The 16,440-nt window shown below is 41.2% G+C and overlaps 1 protein-coding gene across 1 annotated transcript in view; it reads right to left on the bottom strand.

Annotated features, from left to right (window-relative positions):
• LOC145351914 (pantothenate kinase 3) overlaps positions 1–7,592 on the bottom strand; it is a 37,628-nt gene extending 30,036 nt beyond the window's left edge. Inside the window, exon 1 of the mRNA XM_080201699.1 lies at positions 7,189–7,592. Within this exon, the coding sequence (XP_080057825.1) occupies positions 7,189–7,216 (28 nt within the window). The 5' untranslated portion in view covers positions 7,217–7,592. The remainder of the gene's footprint in view (positions 1–7,188) is intronic.
• Between the last annotated feature and the right edge of the window lie 8,848 nt (positions 7,593–16,440).

Genomic DNA, 16,440 nt, shown 5'->3' with positions numbered 1-16,440 from the left:
AAAGTCCAGTGACTTTCTGTTGGACAACACAAGTGAATAAACATGCAAATGAACTGAATCAAATCAGCTAAATTAACTGCAGTGGATTGCAGCATACAAGTCGATCTCGTGCACAAGACAACTCCATACTTTGTGCCAAAAACATGCTTAGGTCTATACTCGGCACACAAGTCCATTTACTCCAACACCCTCCATACTTTTCTGCTTATAAATTTCCTAAATTTGAGTTAGACCTATGTCTAAAGCATCGGTACCTTTAGAAAATTTTGAAATGCAGAATTACCTCAATCATACCATGGGGAAGCATCATGGAATTTGATAGCTACATTAAAAAAAATTTACAACTTTTTAAAATGATTTACTGAAAACATGTTGAGAATTCACAATAAAATGGATGTAAAATTTTTCATTCTGCTTTATGTGAACTGCAAGACCATCCAGTGGACAAAGTTCCATGGGTAACCTGTGTACATTTTATCACTCAGATAAAAGCAAAATGAAGCTAGGAATCGGAAATAAATTCTGAAATTAAGAGGGGCCATTTAGACCAGAAACATTAACTCTTTCTCTCCACAGATGCTACCAGCCCTGCTGAGTTAATCCAGCATTTTCTGTTTTCAATTACATTTTATCACTTTGGCTCTGGGGATGCTGGCGCCTGCAATCATTTTTCAGGGGTCTTGTTATTCCTGGAACCTCAAGGTGGGGCACTGGTGGACTTTAAAAGCGCTGTAAAACGTTGGGAGTTGGGTCTCTGTTCATCTAAGAAGTGTCTTTAAGGGGTATTACTAGATAACTGAAAGTGCACATTGTTAACTGATTTGAAAGCAGGCACATGTTTTTATGGAGTTACATGTGCATTAATTAGTCAACTACAGATTGATGTTCCCACATGTTATTTCACTGTTAGATTATAATAGAGGAAAGAAGGGCTTGAATATTCTCACTTTCTTTCGTAAGTGCAGTTGGACTGGCAGAGAATGATTTATTTTATTTGGGTACAAACATCTATTGCAAGGCACCAGAAACTGAATTATCAAATAAAAATTTTGAAAATATTCCTCCTTCCCAAAAGCGTAGAGTTCAGTTTTGCCATCTTCCCACAGAAGCAGCGAACAGCTTTTCAGTAACTCCCAATAGGGATGAATTAACATATTTACTTTCAGAAACTGAACTAAATGAGCCGTATAAATACCATGGCTACAACAGTAGATTGGAGGCTAGGAAGTAACCTAGGAAGCGAGTAACATCTCCTAACTCCCCAAAGCTGGTCCACCATCTACAAGGCACAAATCAGGAATGTGATGGAAGACTCACCACTTGCATGGCTAACTGCAGCTCCAAAAACACTGGAGAAGCTTGATACCATCCAGAACAAAGCAACCCGCTTGATTGGTACCCCATCCACAAACATTAATTCCCACCAACACTGACAAACACTGGAAGCTGTGTGGGCTATCTCTAAGATACACCGCAGGAATTCACTAAGGCTCCATAGGCAACACCTCCCAAAGCCACCACCATTTAAAGGGAGCAGATGCCACGGTAGACAACACCTAGAAGTTCCCCTCCATGTCATTCACCATCCTGATTTGGAAATATATCGTCATTTCTTTACTGTTGCTGGGTTAAAATCCTGGAACTCCCTCCCCAGTAGCAGTGTATGTACCTACACCTCAGGGACTGCAGAAAACAAGGTGGCGGCTCACCACCACCTTCTTAAGGGGAACTAGGAAAGGGCAACAAATGCTGGCCTATCCCGTATATGAATAAAAAATCCATTGTTGATGTTTGGCTTGTAAGTCAATCTTTTTTGGAAGGATTTTTCAAGCTTCAGAGGTCAACCTAAAGCTGCAAGTAACAGCACTGTGTGAAAGAGTTATGTGCATAAACAATTTAATGAATTGGCTAATGTTTATATTGGATCTAATAGGAGTACAAGCCCCAAGATTTCAGGCTGTTGCACAGCTTTAGTCTTGTGCAATCGTTACATTAAATGGCTTTCCCATGCAGCAAGAGATTTAGCTTTTACAATAATATAATTTTTATGATATGTTCAGCACATGGGAGCAGTTCAAGAATGCAGCTCACTCCCACTTCCTCCAGGACAATTAGGGATGGACAATAAAGGCAGGCCTTGTCAATCAGTGAAGCTCACAACCCAAGGATGAATAAAAACAACACCATTGAGAAAGGCATAAAACAAAACACATGTATATACCAATACTGGAATAAACCAAAATTTATTGCATTTTGTTGCAATGCTATGAATGATTTGTTTGAACCATATTAAGCTTCATCAAGTTTCACCCACTACTCTCAGGTCACACTGGACAGTAAAGAAAACACCCAGCTCATTTTCTACATTACCAATCATTTCTTTAAACCTCACCTGAAACAAGTGACAAGTGACAAGAGCTCATGGACTTCTCTCATCAAGACTGAGATCAACTCCGCCTCTTCTCATGCCCAAATAGTTAAATTTCCTCAGGATTACTCTGCATTTCTGCCCCAGCCTTGAACTTGCCAACCTTTCTACTTTTTCTTCTTTCTGTTCGCTCCAATCTCATCTGTCCATAATACCCTCTTCCCTGATTCAACTTCTCTTCAGAGTTTCCATCCTAGTTAATATCGTAAATAGTTCCCTTTCTTTGGGTGTTGCCTTCTCTCTCATATCACATCATTGGGGGTGGGGGCCACTTCCCTCTCAAAGGGGGGAATATAGTCATCTGGGAACATAGTGACTTAACCTTTTACCGCATCACATTATCAAATTTCTCAACTACTGTCAACATTTCCTTATGAGTCACCCCACCTCCCTTTCCTCTCCAGTTCTTGAACTGGGTTCTTCAAGCTAGCACCCATCTTTCCTAGAAATCCTGGTTTGAATCACTCCAATTCAATTTCCAATCCTATTACAGCAGTAAAATGGCACTAACCAATGTCCCAAATGAGATCCTCTCTGGCCTTGGCAGTGGTACATAATTCCTCCTCATGCAGTTCAGTTAAGAACATAAGAAATAGGAGCAGGAGTAGGCCATCTAGCCCTTCGAGCCTGCCCCGCCATTCAGTAAGATCATGGCTGATCTGAAGTGGATCAGTTCCACTTTCCCGCTTTCTCCCCATAACCCTTAATTCCCTTGTCTGCCAAAAACCTATCTACCCGTGACTTAAATATATTTAGCGAGGTAGCCTCCACCACTTCAATGGGCAGAGAATTCCAGAGATTCACCACCCTTTGAGTGAAGAAGTTCCTCCTGAATTCTGATCTAAACTGCCCCTCCCTTATCTTGAGGCTGTGCCCTCTAGTCCTGCTATCCTTTCTAAGCGGGAAGAATCTCTCTACCTCTACCCTATCCATTGAAGGGGACTGGACTTTTCTTCTGTTATTTATCCAACCACAGGCACAGCATGCACATCAATGACTTATCTTTTTGTTTCTATATTGTATTTAATCACAATTTGTGACCTCATGGGCTGGCATAACCCCCCACCTTACCATTACCATCAAGTTGGGGGAATCAGTCATTGTTCAAGGAGGAGTGCAGAAGAACAAGATATTTGAAGCAGCACCAGGTATACATAAAAATGTGTGAACCTAGTGAAACAAAACCACAGGACTACATGCATGCCAAACTGCTGAAGCAGCATCTGATGAGTGCCTAGCTCATATCCAAAGCTCTGCAGTACTGCAGCATCTAGTCATGAACTGTAGTACTAACAGGAGGCAATGGCTACACAAGTAGCCTCTCAATGCCAGAGCAAGATAAAACTAAAGTATTTGCAACCAGTTTCAACTAGTGGTGCTGAGTGGATGATTCTCTTCAGCCTCCTCAAGATTCCAAACATCACAGATGCCAGTCTTCAGTTAATGTGATTCACTTCACAGCATGTCAAGAAACAGCTGAAGCCGATGGATACAACAAAGGCTATGGGCCATGACAATATCTTGGCTATTGTACGGAAGATCTGCATTGCAAAACTAGCTGCATCCTTGCTGAAGCTGTTCCACAACAGCTCCCGGCATCTATCTGATAACGTAGAAAAGTGCCCAGGTCTTTTCCACAAAAGCAGGACAAATCCAATCCAGCTAATTACCACCACGTCAGTCTACTCTCAATCATCAGTAGGTGATGGAATGGGCTATCGACAGTATCATGCAGTATGCTCAGCATTAACTGATGCTTCGCTTGAGTTCCGCCAGGGCCACTTGGCACCTGATCTCATTATGGCTTTAGTTGGAACGTGGACAAAAGAGCTGAATTCAAGAGGCAAGAGGGAGAATGTCCTTGACATCGAGGCAGCATTTAACCAAGTGTGGTATCAAGGAACTCTAGCAAAACTGATGTCAACAGGGATCGGGGAAAAACTCTCCACTGATTGGAGCCTGACCTACCACAATAAAAATGGTTGTCGTTGTTGGAGGTCAATAATCTCAGCCCCAGAACATCACTGCAGGAGTTCCTCAGGGTAGTGTTCTAGGCTCAACTGTCCTCTTCAATGACCTCCCCTCCCTAAGGTCAAAAGTGGGGATAGTCGCTGACGATTGTTATGCTCAGTACCATTTGCAACTCCTCAGATACTGACATATCCCATGCCCACATGCAGCAAGACCTGGCTAACAGGGCTGGTAATTGGGAAATAACACTCACATTCAGACAAGTGCCAAAAATGACCATTTTCATCAAAAGGGAACTGATTCACCTGTCCCTGACATTCAACAGCATTACCATTCTTAAATCTCCCACTATTAATATCCCGATGGCTACCATTGACCAGAAACTGAACTGGACCAGCTATATAAATGCTGTGTCTACAAGAGGAGGTTAGGAGATTGCAAATTCAGCATCAAGTTAACCCATAGTCCAGAAAGATGTACAGGTTAAGTGGATTAGTCATGCTAAATTGCCGCTTAATATCCCAAGATGTGTAGGTTCAGGGGATTAGTAAGGTAAATATATGTGGTTAGGTAATAATGCTCTATCAGTGCAAACTCAATGGGCCATATGACCTCCTTCTGTACTGTAAGGATTCTATGATTTCCTGACTCTACTAAGTCTATGTACCATCTATAAGGCACAAGTCAAGAGTGTGATGGAATACCATCCACTTGCCTGGATGAGTGCAGCTCCAACAACACCCAAGAAGCTCAACTCCATCTGGGACAAAGCAGCTTGTTTGATCAGGCAACCTATCCATCACCAACGATGAAATTTGAAATTCTTACTATAACCAATACTAGCCACTCTCCCATCAATGAGAATAATTTAAAACAAAACATTCTGCTGGATTTTTAAACTCAAATAAGTAAATCAATCTAGAAAACAAATCTGTGAATCATTCCATAGAATCCCTATAGGGCAGGAGGTCATTCAGCCCATTGAGCCTGCACCAACTCTCTTGACAAAGCATCTTACCCAGGCCCACTCCCATGTATTTACCCTACTAAGCCCCCTGACCTACATATCTCAGAACACTAAGGGACAATTCAGCATGGACAATCTACCTAACCTACACATATTTGGACTGTGGGAGGAAACCGATGCAAACACGGGGAGAATGTGCAGACTCCACCAAGACTGGAATCTAACCCACATCCCTGGTGCTTTGAGGCAGCAGTGCTAATCACTGTGCCGCAATGCCACTCAGTCCAGTTAAATTTATTTGGAAATAAATTTAAAGAATGGGACATCAGTGGTTTAAATATGTATAATTAATCTTGTAATTTACAAGTCTAGATATTTTGAATTTCTTAAATCATGGGTTTAATTGCTACTTTACGCTTAAAATACTCATTCATAAAAAATAATTATTTTAAAGTCACATCTATTTATTTGAATATGTCATCATGATTTGTTTGTAACATCTCAGAAGTATAATTCACACTAACCTGACAATAAGGGCAGTAAATTAAATCAGAATTTAAAAAATACACTTATACAAAGTGAATTTAAACCTTAGTGCTTCATTGTGTTTATTCTCAGCATTTAAGCTTCTTCTTAAATTGCAAACACTGATTTATTAAATAATCAAGGTACAGGGTTAATTCTTTTTATGTACCAAAAAATATTGTTTGTTAAGTTAATCTTTAATTGGGTAGATTTACAATCACACGACAGAGGAGCTTTACAATAACACTCACAATTGTTATATACATTCAAGGGGAGTTCGAAAAACTTATTCCTTCATGTTATCTTTACAGACAGTATAACAGATCATATAAGAATTGCTAAACATTGCAAAGTACATTATCTTGAAACATAGGAGTGAGTGTTCAGCTTCTCGAGCCTGCTGTGCCATTCAATCAGATCATGACAGATTGTCTACCTCAGTACCATTATCCCCACACTAGCCCCATATTCCCATATTCCTTGATACTATTAGCAACTGGAAATCTATCAGTCACTGTCTGAGCATACTCAATTACTCAGCTTTTAAAGCTCGCTGGCATAAGCATTCCAAATTCCTCATTTTTGTTCTAAATAACCTACCTCTTTTCTGAGGTCTGGGTCTGGGTCTAGCATCACCCCCAACAACTACCCACTGGCCCAGCCCCGGCCAGGGGAAACATCCTTTCTGTATTTACCCCTGTTCAGCCCCTGAGGGATTTTGTAAGTTTCAATAAGATCACTGATCATTAAGACAGCAATTGATGCAGTGTCGGAACAACGCACTTAAATACACATGAAGCTATATATATATATAAAAAAAACCCTTCCCAGTAAAATTTCCAACGAATTTGGAAAGACAAAAAAAATGTCAAATTTACCTACGTCAGTAAAATCGAGTGAGCTAATGGAGCGGTGCGCAGTGATCACTAAAAATGAGACCAATGTGCAGGCTTCTCAAAATTGAGAACACAAGCGTCTCTTCCGTTACTATCGTGACTCTACTTCCTGAAGGGGAAAATCAGCGTTATAAATGGCTATTTCCTGAAAGATGGTCCTCGCACGACATTTCGTTTCAATGCTTACGATCACTTCATTGCAATGTATCGAATTATTTCTTCCTCTTAGAAATAAGCCAGGGATCCGTATCATCGCGCATTTCAATTAAATTTGACTGCCTGTTCGTCAAATATATACGGAATAATTGTTATTCTTCCCCCCCCCCCCCCCCCAGTTTTACACTCGATTTTGTAACGATGTTATTGCTGAGGAAACACGGGCTAATAATTTAATAACTCACAAGGCTTCTTGGCGTCCTTGATCTTCATATTGCTGTTTCGACACACACACGGATGATTTGACAGTCACTCTGCTCGACTCGGCCTCTTTTCAAATGCGTGGGTTGAAGGGATCGGCCGCGGGGGAGGGAGGAAAGGCGGCGCAGTCGATCGGTCGACGACAACCTGGCGCCCAACCGGTGTCGTGTCGTCGGATCGAGTCAGATGGCAGACAGGGAGCCGGTACCTGCACCGATCTTCCCCCCCTCCCCTGCTCAATGCGGCCGCCCTGCGGAAGGACGGCACTCAGCCCGCGGCGGCAGAGTTTCCCTCCCTTCTCCCCCTTGTTGGGCTGAGAGCACAATTCGGGGAGAAGGGAAGCTCGCAGCCGCTCCTCCTGCAGCTGATTGCGATGCTGCTCACCTGGGCGCGGCTCGGACTGTATCAATAACTCGCTACCTCCCCGGCTCTGGGCAACGTTCGATTGGAACGCTGCTACATTCCGACTCCACGTCACCGCCTCCCCACACCGCCCTCTGGGAAATGTAGTTCCAAGAAGAAGTCTCGCAACACCAGATTAAAGTCCAACAGGTTTATTTGGGAGCACAAGCCACTAGCTTTCGAGGCTCCACCCCTTTGTCAGGTGAGTGGGGAGTTCTGATCACAAACAGGGCATATAAAGGCACACACTCAGTTTACAGAATACTGATTAGAATGTGAGAAGACAGCTAATCAAGTCTTCAATCTGCAGACAGTGTGAGTGGAGATAGCGTTAAGCACAGGTTAAAGAGATGTGTGTATTGTTTCCAGACAGGACAGTAAATGTCCTGGGCATTTGGCCTCTGATCTTTGGGTAAACATTCTCCAAGGCGGACTTCATGACATACAGCGCAGAGTCGCTGAGCAGAGACTGATAGCCAAGTTCCACACACGAGAACGGCCTCAACCGGGATCTTGGGTTCGTATCACGCTATCTGTAACACCCATAACTCACTTACTGTCCTGTCTGGAGACAATACACATCTCTTTAACCAGTGCTTAATGCTATCTCCACTCACATCGTCTGCACCTTTAGCTGTAAAGACTCGCATTCTAATCAGTATTCTGTAAGCTGGGTATGTGCCTTTATATGCCCTGTCTGTGATCAGAACTTCCCAGTCACCTGACAAAGGAGCAGCGCTCTGAAAGCTAGTGGTATTTGCTACCAAATAACCTATTGGACTTTAATCTGGTGTTGTGAGACTTCTTACTTGTTTATCCCAGTCCAACGCTGGCATCTCCACAAAATATAGTTCCCCCAGCCTGGGCTCCCTCTGCTTGCTGAGCCCAATGAGAACTACAAACCCAGGAGGTTCCGCACAAGCGTCAGATGCCCCCGCTCAGCTCCAATTGACAGTGAGAACTGTTCCCTGATATGAGCCCACGGAGAGGTTGAGAAAGTGACGAGATTCAGCAACAAGAGCAGTGCTTATGGTATTTTTGTTTTGTGCATTTATGCAAATAGAACTTTTTTTTGGTTTGGAAATGTTACTGTTAATTTTTTTATTGGACTATGTAATAAAAAATTGAAGTTGGTTTATTTATTAGTATTATAAATAGGCTTCCATTAACACTGCAATTAAGTTACTGTGAAAATCCCTGAGTTGCCACACTCTGGCAACTGTTCAGATACACTGAGGGAGAATTTAGCATGGCCAATGCACCTAACCAGCACGTCTTTTGCACTGTGGAAGGAAACTGGAGCCCCCCCGAGGAAACCCCCGCAGACACGGGGAGAACATACAGACTACGCACAGACAGTGACCCAAACTATGATTTGAACCTGGGTCCCTGGCCCTGTGAGGCAGCACTGCTAACCAGTGTGCAACGTATGTTGTCATTAGAGGAAAAACAATAAAACGGGAAAACGTTTCACAAAGTGCCACATGAAAGGCTGTTTAATAAAATTAACAAGATGTGAGATTACATGATACCAAGTTACAACAGTCCAACAGGTTTATTTGAAATCACAAGCTTTTGGAGTGCTGATCCTTTGTCAGGTGAAATGAGAAAATTGAGGCTCACTTAATAGAAGGGTCAGTGTTCAATTCGAAAATACTTCATTTAAGGAGAGAAAACAGTGGGTAGTGGTTAATTATTTTTCAGACTGAACGATGGCACAGTGCTGTGCCCCAAAGGTCAGTGCTATGATTGCAGTTCGTTTTTGATACTTAATCAATGACTTGGATCTTGGAATACAGGGTAAAGATTAATTTGCCAATGATACCAAAGTTAGAGGAATAGCAAACAGGGAGGATTACACAAATTGACCATAACAGGACAGGCTAGCAAAAAGGGCAGGCGAGTTCTAAATAGAATTTAATGCAAGTGCAAGGTGATGCATTTTGGCAGAAAGAATACAAAGGGTCAATATAGACTTAACGGCACAGTTCAAAAGAGTGCGAAGGATAGATGTACACATCTTTGAAGGTGGAAGGACATATTGGGAGTGGTTCATAAAGTATATGGGATCTTAAGCTTCATAAATAGAAGTATTGCGTACAAAAGTGGGGACGTAATGCTGGATCTTTAGGAGGTTCTGTTCAGTCCACAGCTGAAGTACAGAGTCCAGTTTTGGCCACAACATTTTTGAAAGGATGTCGAAGTCTCTGAATGAATGCAGCTCCAATAACACTCAAGAGGCTTGACACCATCCAGGACAAAACAGGCACCCCATCCACAAATATTTACTCTCTCCACCACTGATGCACAGTAGAAGCCATGTGTACTATCTTCAGATGCACTGCAGGAATTCACCAAGGCTCCATAAGACACCATCTTCCAAAATCATGACCTCTATCATGTAGAAGGAGAAGGTCAGCGACACATGGGAACACCACAACCTGGAAGTTCCCCTCCAAGCTACACGTCATCCTGTCTTGGGAATACATTGACATTCCTTCACTATCACAGCATCAAAATCCTGGAATTTTCTCCCTTTCAGTACTGTGGGAGTACCTATGACATGGACTGAAGCAGTTTAAGAAGTCAGCTCACCATCACCATTTCTAGGGCAATTTGGAATGGGCAATAAATGTTGGCCTCAACAGTGACATCCACATCCCAAGAATTAGTTTAAAAAGAAATAGTCCTTGAGATGGTATAGAAAAGGATGCCAAAATGCTTCCAGGGTTGGGGGATTCCAGCTACAGGATTAAACAATATTTCCATTAGCTAATGGTATTGATGGTTAGAGGGCAGATTTAAGGTTTTAGGCAACAGTAGGAATGTGTGGAAGAACTTTTTTATGCAATGATTGGCAATAACCTGGAACTTGCTGCCATGAGGGTGGTGAAAGTGGTGACAGCCAATGATTTTTAAACTGAAACTGGATGGGCACTTGCAAAGAAAAATGTTGAGAGCTACAGAACTAGAACAGTAAAATGGGACTAACTGGATTGTGCTTTAATGAACTGCCATAGACTTGATGGGAAGAGAAACCTTTTATGTCATAAATGACTCAATAAGTGTAGTGTCCCAAGTACTTTGGGCATATTTGGTATCACTGTGTTGTTGAATTGATCCACTACAGTTGTTTATTTAAAAATTTTAAACCATTAAAGACTATCTCTTAAAATTAGGATTCTTATGAAATTGGCTAGTAGAGCAGAAATATAATTGTCTTATATCTTTCTTGGGCAACAAGCATTTGTGATTTCTACCCTACTTCATTGTGCCACCTTGGATTTTCTCTGGGTAGTGCAGGATAAAGAATGTGGTTCTTTGCTGGTCTATTACCTGAAGATGATACAGATTCTTCTTGATGTGGTATACTAAATTCCCTGCAGCAACATGTCACGACAGACAAAGTAAATATTACATGTATAATACTAAAAGGCACAATATTTTCCTACCATTTTATAAAACTTGTTTAAAGAAGTCTTGTATACTTTCTCTCCCAAACTCCCACTATCATCTATTTAAATATGTGCATTATAACATTTTGCTTAACCTCTTGTGCTGGATTTCATTGACATATAATGCACCAAATATTCCAAGATGTTTACAAAGACCTAAGTGACTGTTTACAAACACCTAAGTGATCATGGGAACAAGCTTAGGCGAGATGGCTGATTAGGTGTGTGTGGGAATACAGTAAAGTTTATTTTTTAGTCACAAGTAATGCGTATAGTATAAGATTAAACAAGGTTGAAGAGCAAGGTCATACAGATGGTTTAGATCAAATACAAGGATATTAAATTGGTGAAGGGTAACCAATGTAGAATAGTTTGTAGAGGGGTGACAGTCAAGTAGGGCTTAATACAGGACAAGATATAAGCAGCTGTTTTGAGCAAGACAGAAATTATTGAATGTCAGGATAGGGGTTTTGGAATCAGCTGAATTTTTATTCCCAGGTCCCACTCCTTCGGTCAGGATGACAAAGGCAAAGGTTGGACTGGAAGCATTCCAATATGGTTATGGAAAGATGTGCATGGAGCTGAGACATGACAACACATTCAAGGACATTGAAGAGAAAAGGGAATGGGATAGTCAATAGAAATGACAGATGGGCTAATGGTAGATTTCTTTTTGAATGGAGAGCTAAACCACAGTCTTATATGGAAGTGAATGATGCCAGAAAGAAAACAGCTGTTAGCAATGTCAACTGTTGTGTGGGCCAACAGAACTATCTAGATTATCGGGGCGGGGCGGGGTGGTTTCGGGGAATTGGAAGGGAGTGGGTAAGTTTGAACTAAAGGGTGGGAAATAGGGTAGGAATTCAAAGTGACTGGGGATTCAGGGCTGCAATTATAGTCGGGCTCTAGAAGGGTGCACTATTGCAGGAAGTGGAAGTTGAGAACATTGGGTGAGAGAAAGCAAACAAAGAGAGAATTGCACAGATGGCCTTGATCTTAGATGCAAAGAGGCTGTACTCCTTTTGCTCTTGGTATTGGGAATCAATTGATCAATTTCTAGGGCCCAAAGGTCAATTTAGAGATGGAGATTGAACGTAGATGGAATGAGTAGCCATATAGCTGATAAAATTTAATGTGGAAAAGTTTGAGATGATGTAATTTGGTAAGAAAAATAAGAAGACACAATAAAAGCTAAATGTTACAATTTTAGCGGAGGTTCAAAAGAGGTCATCAGCCTAAAATATTAACTTTGTTTCTCTCTTCATGGATTCTGCCAGTGTATTTCCAGCACTTTATGTGTAATCCAGAATTCTGATATCTGCAATAATGTTGTTTTCACAAGAAAAGGGGACACTGGGGATACTTGTGCACAAATCTTTGAAGGTGGCAAGACAATGTCAACAAAGCAGTGAATAAAATATGTGAGATTGTAGTCTTGATAAATAGAGGCATAGAGTACAAACTTCAGGAAGTTGTGCTAAATTGATTTAAAAGGCTAGTTTAAGTCTGCCCAATTGGAGTATTGAGTTTATTCTGATCACCATACTTTAAGATGAAAGGAAACTTTGGAAAGGGGGCAGAAGACATTGACTATGATTGTTCCAGGGATAAGGGATTAAGAAGCTTGGGTTGTTTTCCTTAGACCAGACATGATAGAGATGTTCAAAATCATGTTATGTTTAAATAGAGCAAATAAAAAGAAGCTGTTTCCAATGACTTGAAGGGTTGATAACCAGAAGGCACTGATTTAAGATGAAAGAAGCAGAGATGAGTTGAGGTAAAACCATTTCATATGAGTAATTCCGCTTTGCCTGATGGGGGTGATAGATATAGGTTTGAGAACAACCTTCAAAAGGTACCTTGATAAAGAAGAAAGATTTACAGGGATAAGAAGAATGAGACAGTGGGACAAATTGGATTGCTATGATGATCTAAATGTCATCCTGCTGTGCTGCATTACAGTACTATGAATCTATGTGGGCTCAATGAACTAGTTTAGTAGGTTGACTGCAGCACAGTGGTATAATGAATGGAGGATCAGAGCAGAGGGAGTTGGGAATTAAGAGTTTGTAATCCACTTTCTCCTTTTGTCAATTTAGTTATAATTGTTTACAGTTATTCATCAGGAGAATTTCTTATTTACTTGATATTCCAGGCAATTGACATCATTTAGTTAACAATGTGTTCCATTGAACTTGATCAGGTGAGACAGCCTTTACTTTTGAATATGTGCGTGATGCTTTGATGTATGACTAATACTATAAATGAAAAAGCAGTAATTAATAATTAAATGTATAATATCTTTGAACGTTAGACCCCGGAAGTTTGAGCCAGATTTGGAGGAGTATAAATTGAAATATGAAGTGATAAAGTTGGTGCAGGACATTGGGTTAATGACTCACTGTTACTCGTTTTCATTGTTGGAAAATTTACCCAACTACCAGTAGTTACTGTTTAAGCAACAAGCATAAAATACTAGGATGTGTAAAGTCGAACTTGATTCTTCTGAGCCACCTAACTTTAAAAGCAGTCTGATTCTCTGTATTACACAGTATTTTGCCCAGAAATATGCAGTCTCACGTATGGAATATATGGTTTAAAAATGCATGCATTTTTTTCTGTTGCTTGAAGTGAAAAGTGTCACAATATAGTGGGTTCGTTAATATAGTGTCTTACTGCTGGGGTATATATTTAAGCATGAACCCTTTATAGGTAATTTTTTACCATTTATAGTTCTAATGCATGGTTGCTTCTCTATTATGTAGGCTGGCTGCTTGCTTAGAGTTCTGTTTCTAGAGTGTTCTCTGAGAGTCTGTTACAATGTGACTGCATACTTCATACTGTGGGCGGTGCTATTCTTCAGCCCCACATTCGCTTTTGCCCTCCTGAGCACTTGAATATTAAGATGGCACACAGGCACTTCACACAGCAAATAAGATCAGGGAGTAGAGCATTTTCTACCTGTTTCACCACATTGCAGCATAAAGAGTTGTCAAGTCAAGGTAGAGCTGTTACTGATTTAGATCATGTTTGTGTTTGTAAATCCATGAAAATGATTTTTTAATATGATTTCACTTAAGAACCGATAATGGAAAAAAATTGTCTTCCTTACATATGTACATCCCTTTCACCCAATTTTCCTGCAGTTGTTTTGTGCTAATAGCACAAAATATGTTAGCCCCAGGACGTGAAACAAAGTACTATACTAGTAAAGTTCTATTCTTCTCCAAGGCAAGTGAGTGTGTTAGCGTGGCCAAGTGGTCTAAGGCAGTTCATTAAGGGTCCAGTCTTTGCAGGGTGCATGGTTTCTAATCCTGCCACTGCCAGACTTAGTTTGAGTTTTCTGGGTTTGCAAGTTGGCACAGTGGTTAGTACTGCTGCCTCACAGTGCCTGGGACCCGGGTTCAATTCCCGACTTGGGTCACTGTGTGGTGTTTGCATGTTCTCCCTGTGCCTGTGTGGGTTTCCTCCAGGTGCATCATTTTCTTGCACAGTCCGAAAGACGTAATTGTTAGGGGGATTTGCCGTGCTGAGTTCTCTCTATGTACCCGAACAGACCGGACTGTGGCGACTGGGGGATTTTCACAGAAATTTCATTGCAGTGTTAATGTAAGCCTACTTGTGACAAATAAATAAACTTAAAACTTGCACTTTTATCTTTGCTTCATGTTTACTAAAAGGTCCTCCTGCAGCAATTCCTTTTTACTGAGTAGACAGTCAGTTTAGTACCAATTAAGTTAGGCACGTGCCCGGTAAAGTCAAAACCCACTTTTGTCCCCCTCGTCTGCCCCCACCCCCTCACCTGCCCTCTCGTCTCTCCCTCCACCTCCCCCATGACTGCACCACCCAGCCTTGCGCCCTGCAGAACTACCCACTCTGCAAAATTCAGGTTCAATAATTTCTAGTTTTCTCAGAATGCTGAAGCTTGCAGTGTGTGCGCCGTTTGTCGGACATACCCAGTGTGTATTATATCTCCATTCCTGTGCAAATTGTTGGACACAGTAAGAAGTGTCACAACACCAGGTTAAAGTCCAACAGGTTTATTTGATAGTAAAGACCACAAGCTTTCCACTCACCTGACGAAGGAACAGCGTTCCGAAAGCTTGTGGCCTTTACTATCAAATAAACTTGTTGGACTTTAACCGAATGTTGTGAGACTTCTTACTGTGTTTACCCCAGTCCAACGCCAGCATCTCTACATCATGACAAATTGTTGGACCTCAGGATGTCTAATTTCATTGATAGGCAAGCACCCACACATTGGGTCCAAAAGCATATTGGCACAATGCTGATTTACACCAAATCTGATTTTGCTATCCATTGAAATAAATGGAGCTGCAAGTATCAGTTTGCTGTTGCAATTATTTCCCAGGGAAAGGTAAAAATAGCCTAGGTGTCTGCCTTATAAATTGATGGTGGGAAAATCAATTATTAATGTGCAAAAGAGTTTTCAAAATAACGAATGCATCTGCTGAACTGTCGGAGAAAGTCTTTATAATCTCAGTTGTTGTGCAGCAGTGGAACAACAGAACGTGTGTCAGTCACAAGTGCTGCCATGGCAATTGAGTGAAGCAGCTGGTTGCCTTGTGAGTTAATGCATTTTTAATAGTAATGCAGCTTGCACAGTTGTCAGTGATATTTCTTTCAAAAAGAATGATTCAGAAAGAATAAAAATAGTTCCATCTGGGAGAAGGTTAAATCAATAAAGCAGTGGAAGGAAGCGCATGTTGCAAGGCAGGGAAAGAAACGGGTGACTGGAGTTAGTGGCAGATTTTCTTCACGTCATTAGCTGTGTAAATCTATGGGTTTATTTTTTGTTCTAATTTTTTTTGTCTGTCTGGTATACTGTCACACAGTATTCTCATAGCTGAGATTGTAACATAGGACAGGAAGAAAGTGATCTAAATCACAGAGTCTTTGTGGCACAAGAGGCCATTTGGAGAATCGTGTCTGCATTGGATCTCTAAAATGAGCATCATGGCTTAGTGCCATTCCTCTGTTTTTTCCTGGTACCGCTCATTGCTCATTGATTCTGCTCAAATCACTTGGTGGAGAGGGGAAGGCTTTGTTGGGTTTTTAAAATTATGAAAATCGCTAATTCCTAGAATACGCAACACTGAAATATGAGCCAAGAATGGAATTGAATATCTTTACTGTGCCTCTCTCACACACACAAACTATTCCTGTCCATGTCCTTCCCATTTGAATAGAAGAATTCCGGCCCATCGAGTCTGCATCAGTTCTCCAGCATCTCACCCAGGTTCTCTCCTAGGATCCATGAAATCTCACATATTCTATGATTTACCGTGGCTAATCCATCTAATTTACACATTTTTGAATAATGTGGGGAAACTTATGATGGCCAATACACCTAACCTG

Source organism: Carcharhinus amblyrhynchos, chromosome 13 (assembly GCF_965287045.1).
Source record: "Carcharhinus amblyrhynchos chromosome 13, sCarAmb.v2.hapA, whole genome shotgun sequence".
NCBI classification, from domain to species: domain Eukaryota; kingdom Metazoa; phylum Chordata; class Chondrichthyes; order Carcharhiniformes; family Carcharhinidae; genus Carcharhinus; species Carcharhinus amblyrhynchos.
The sequence above is the reverse complement of the archived record's forward strand: the minus strand, read 5'-3'. Positions and strand labels throughout refer to the sequence as shown.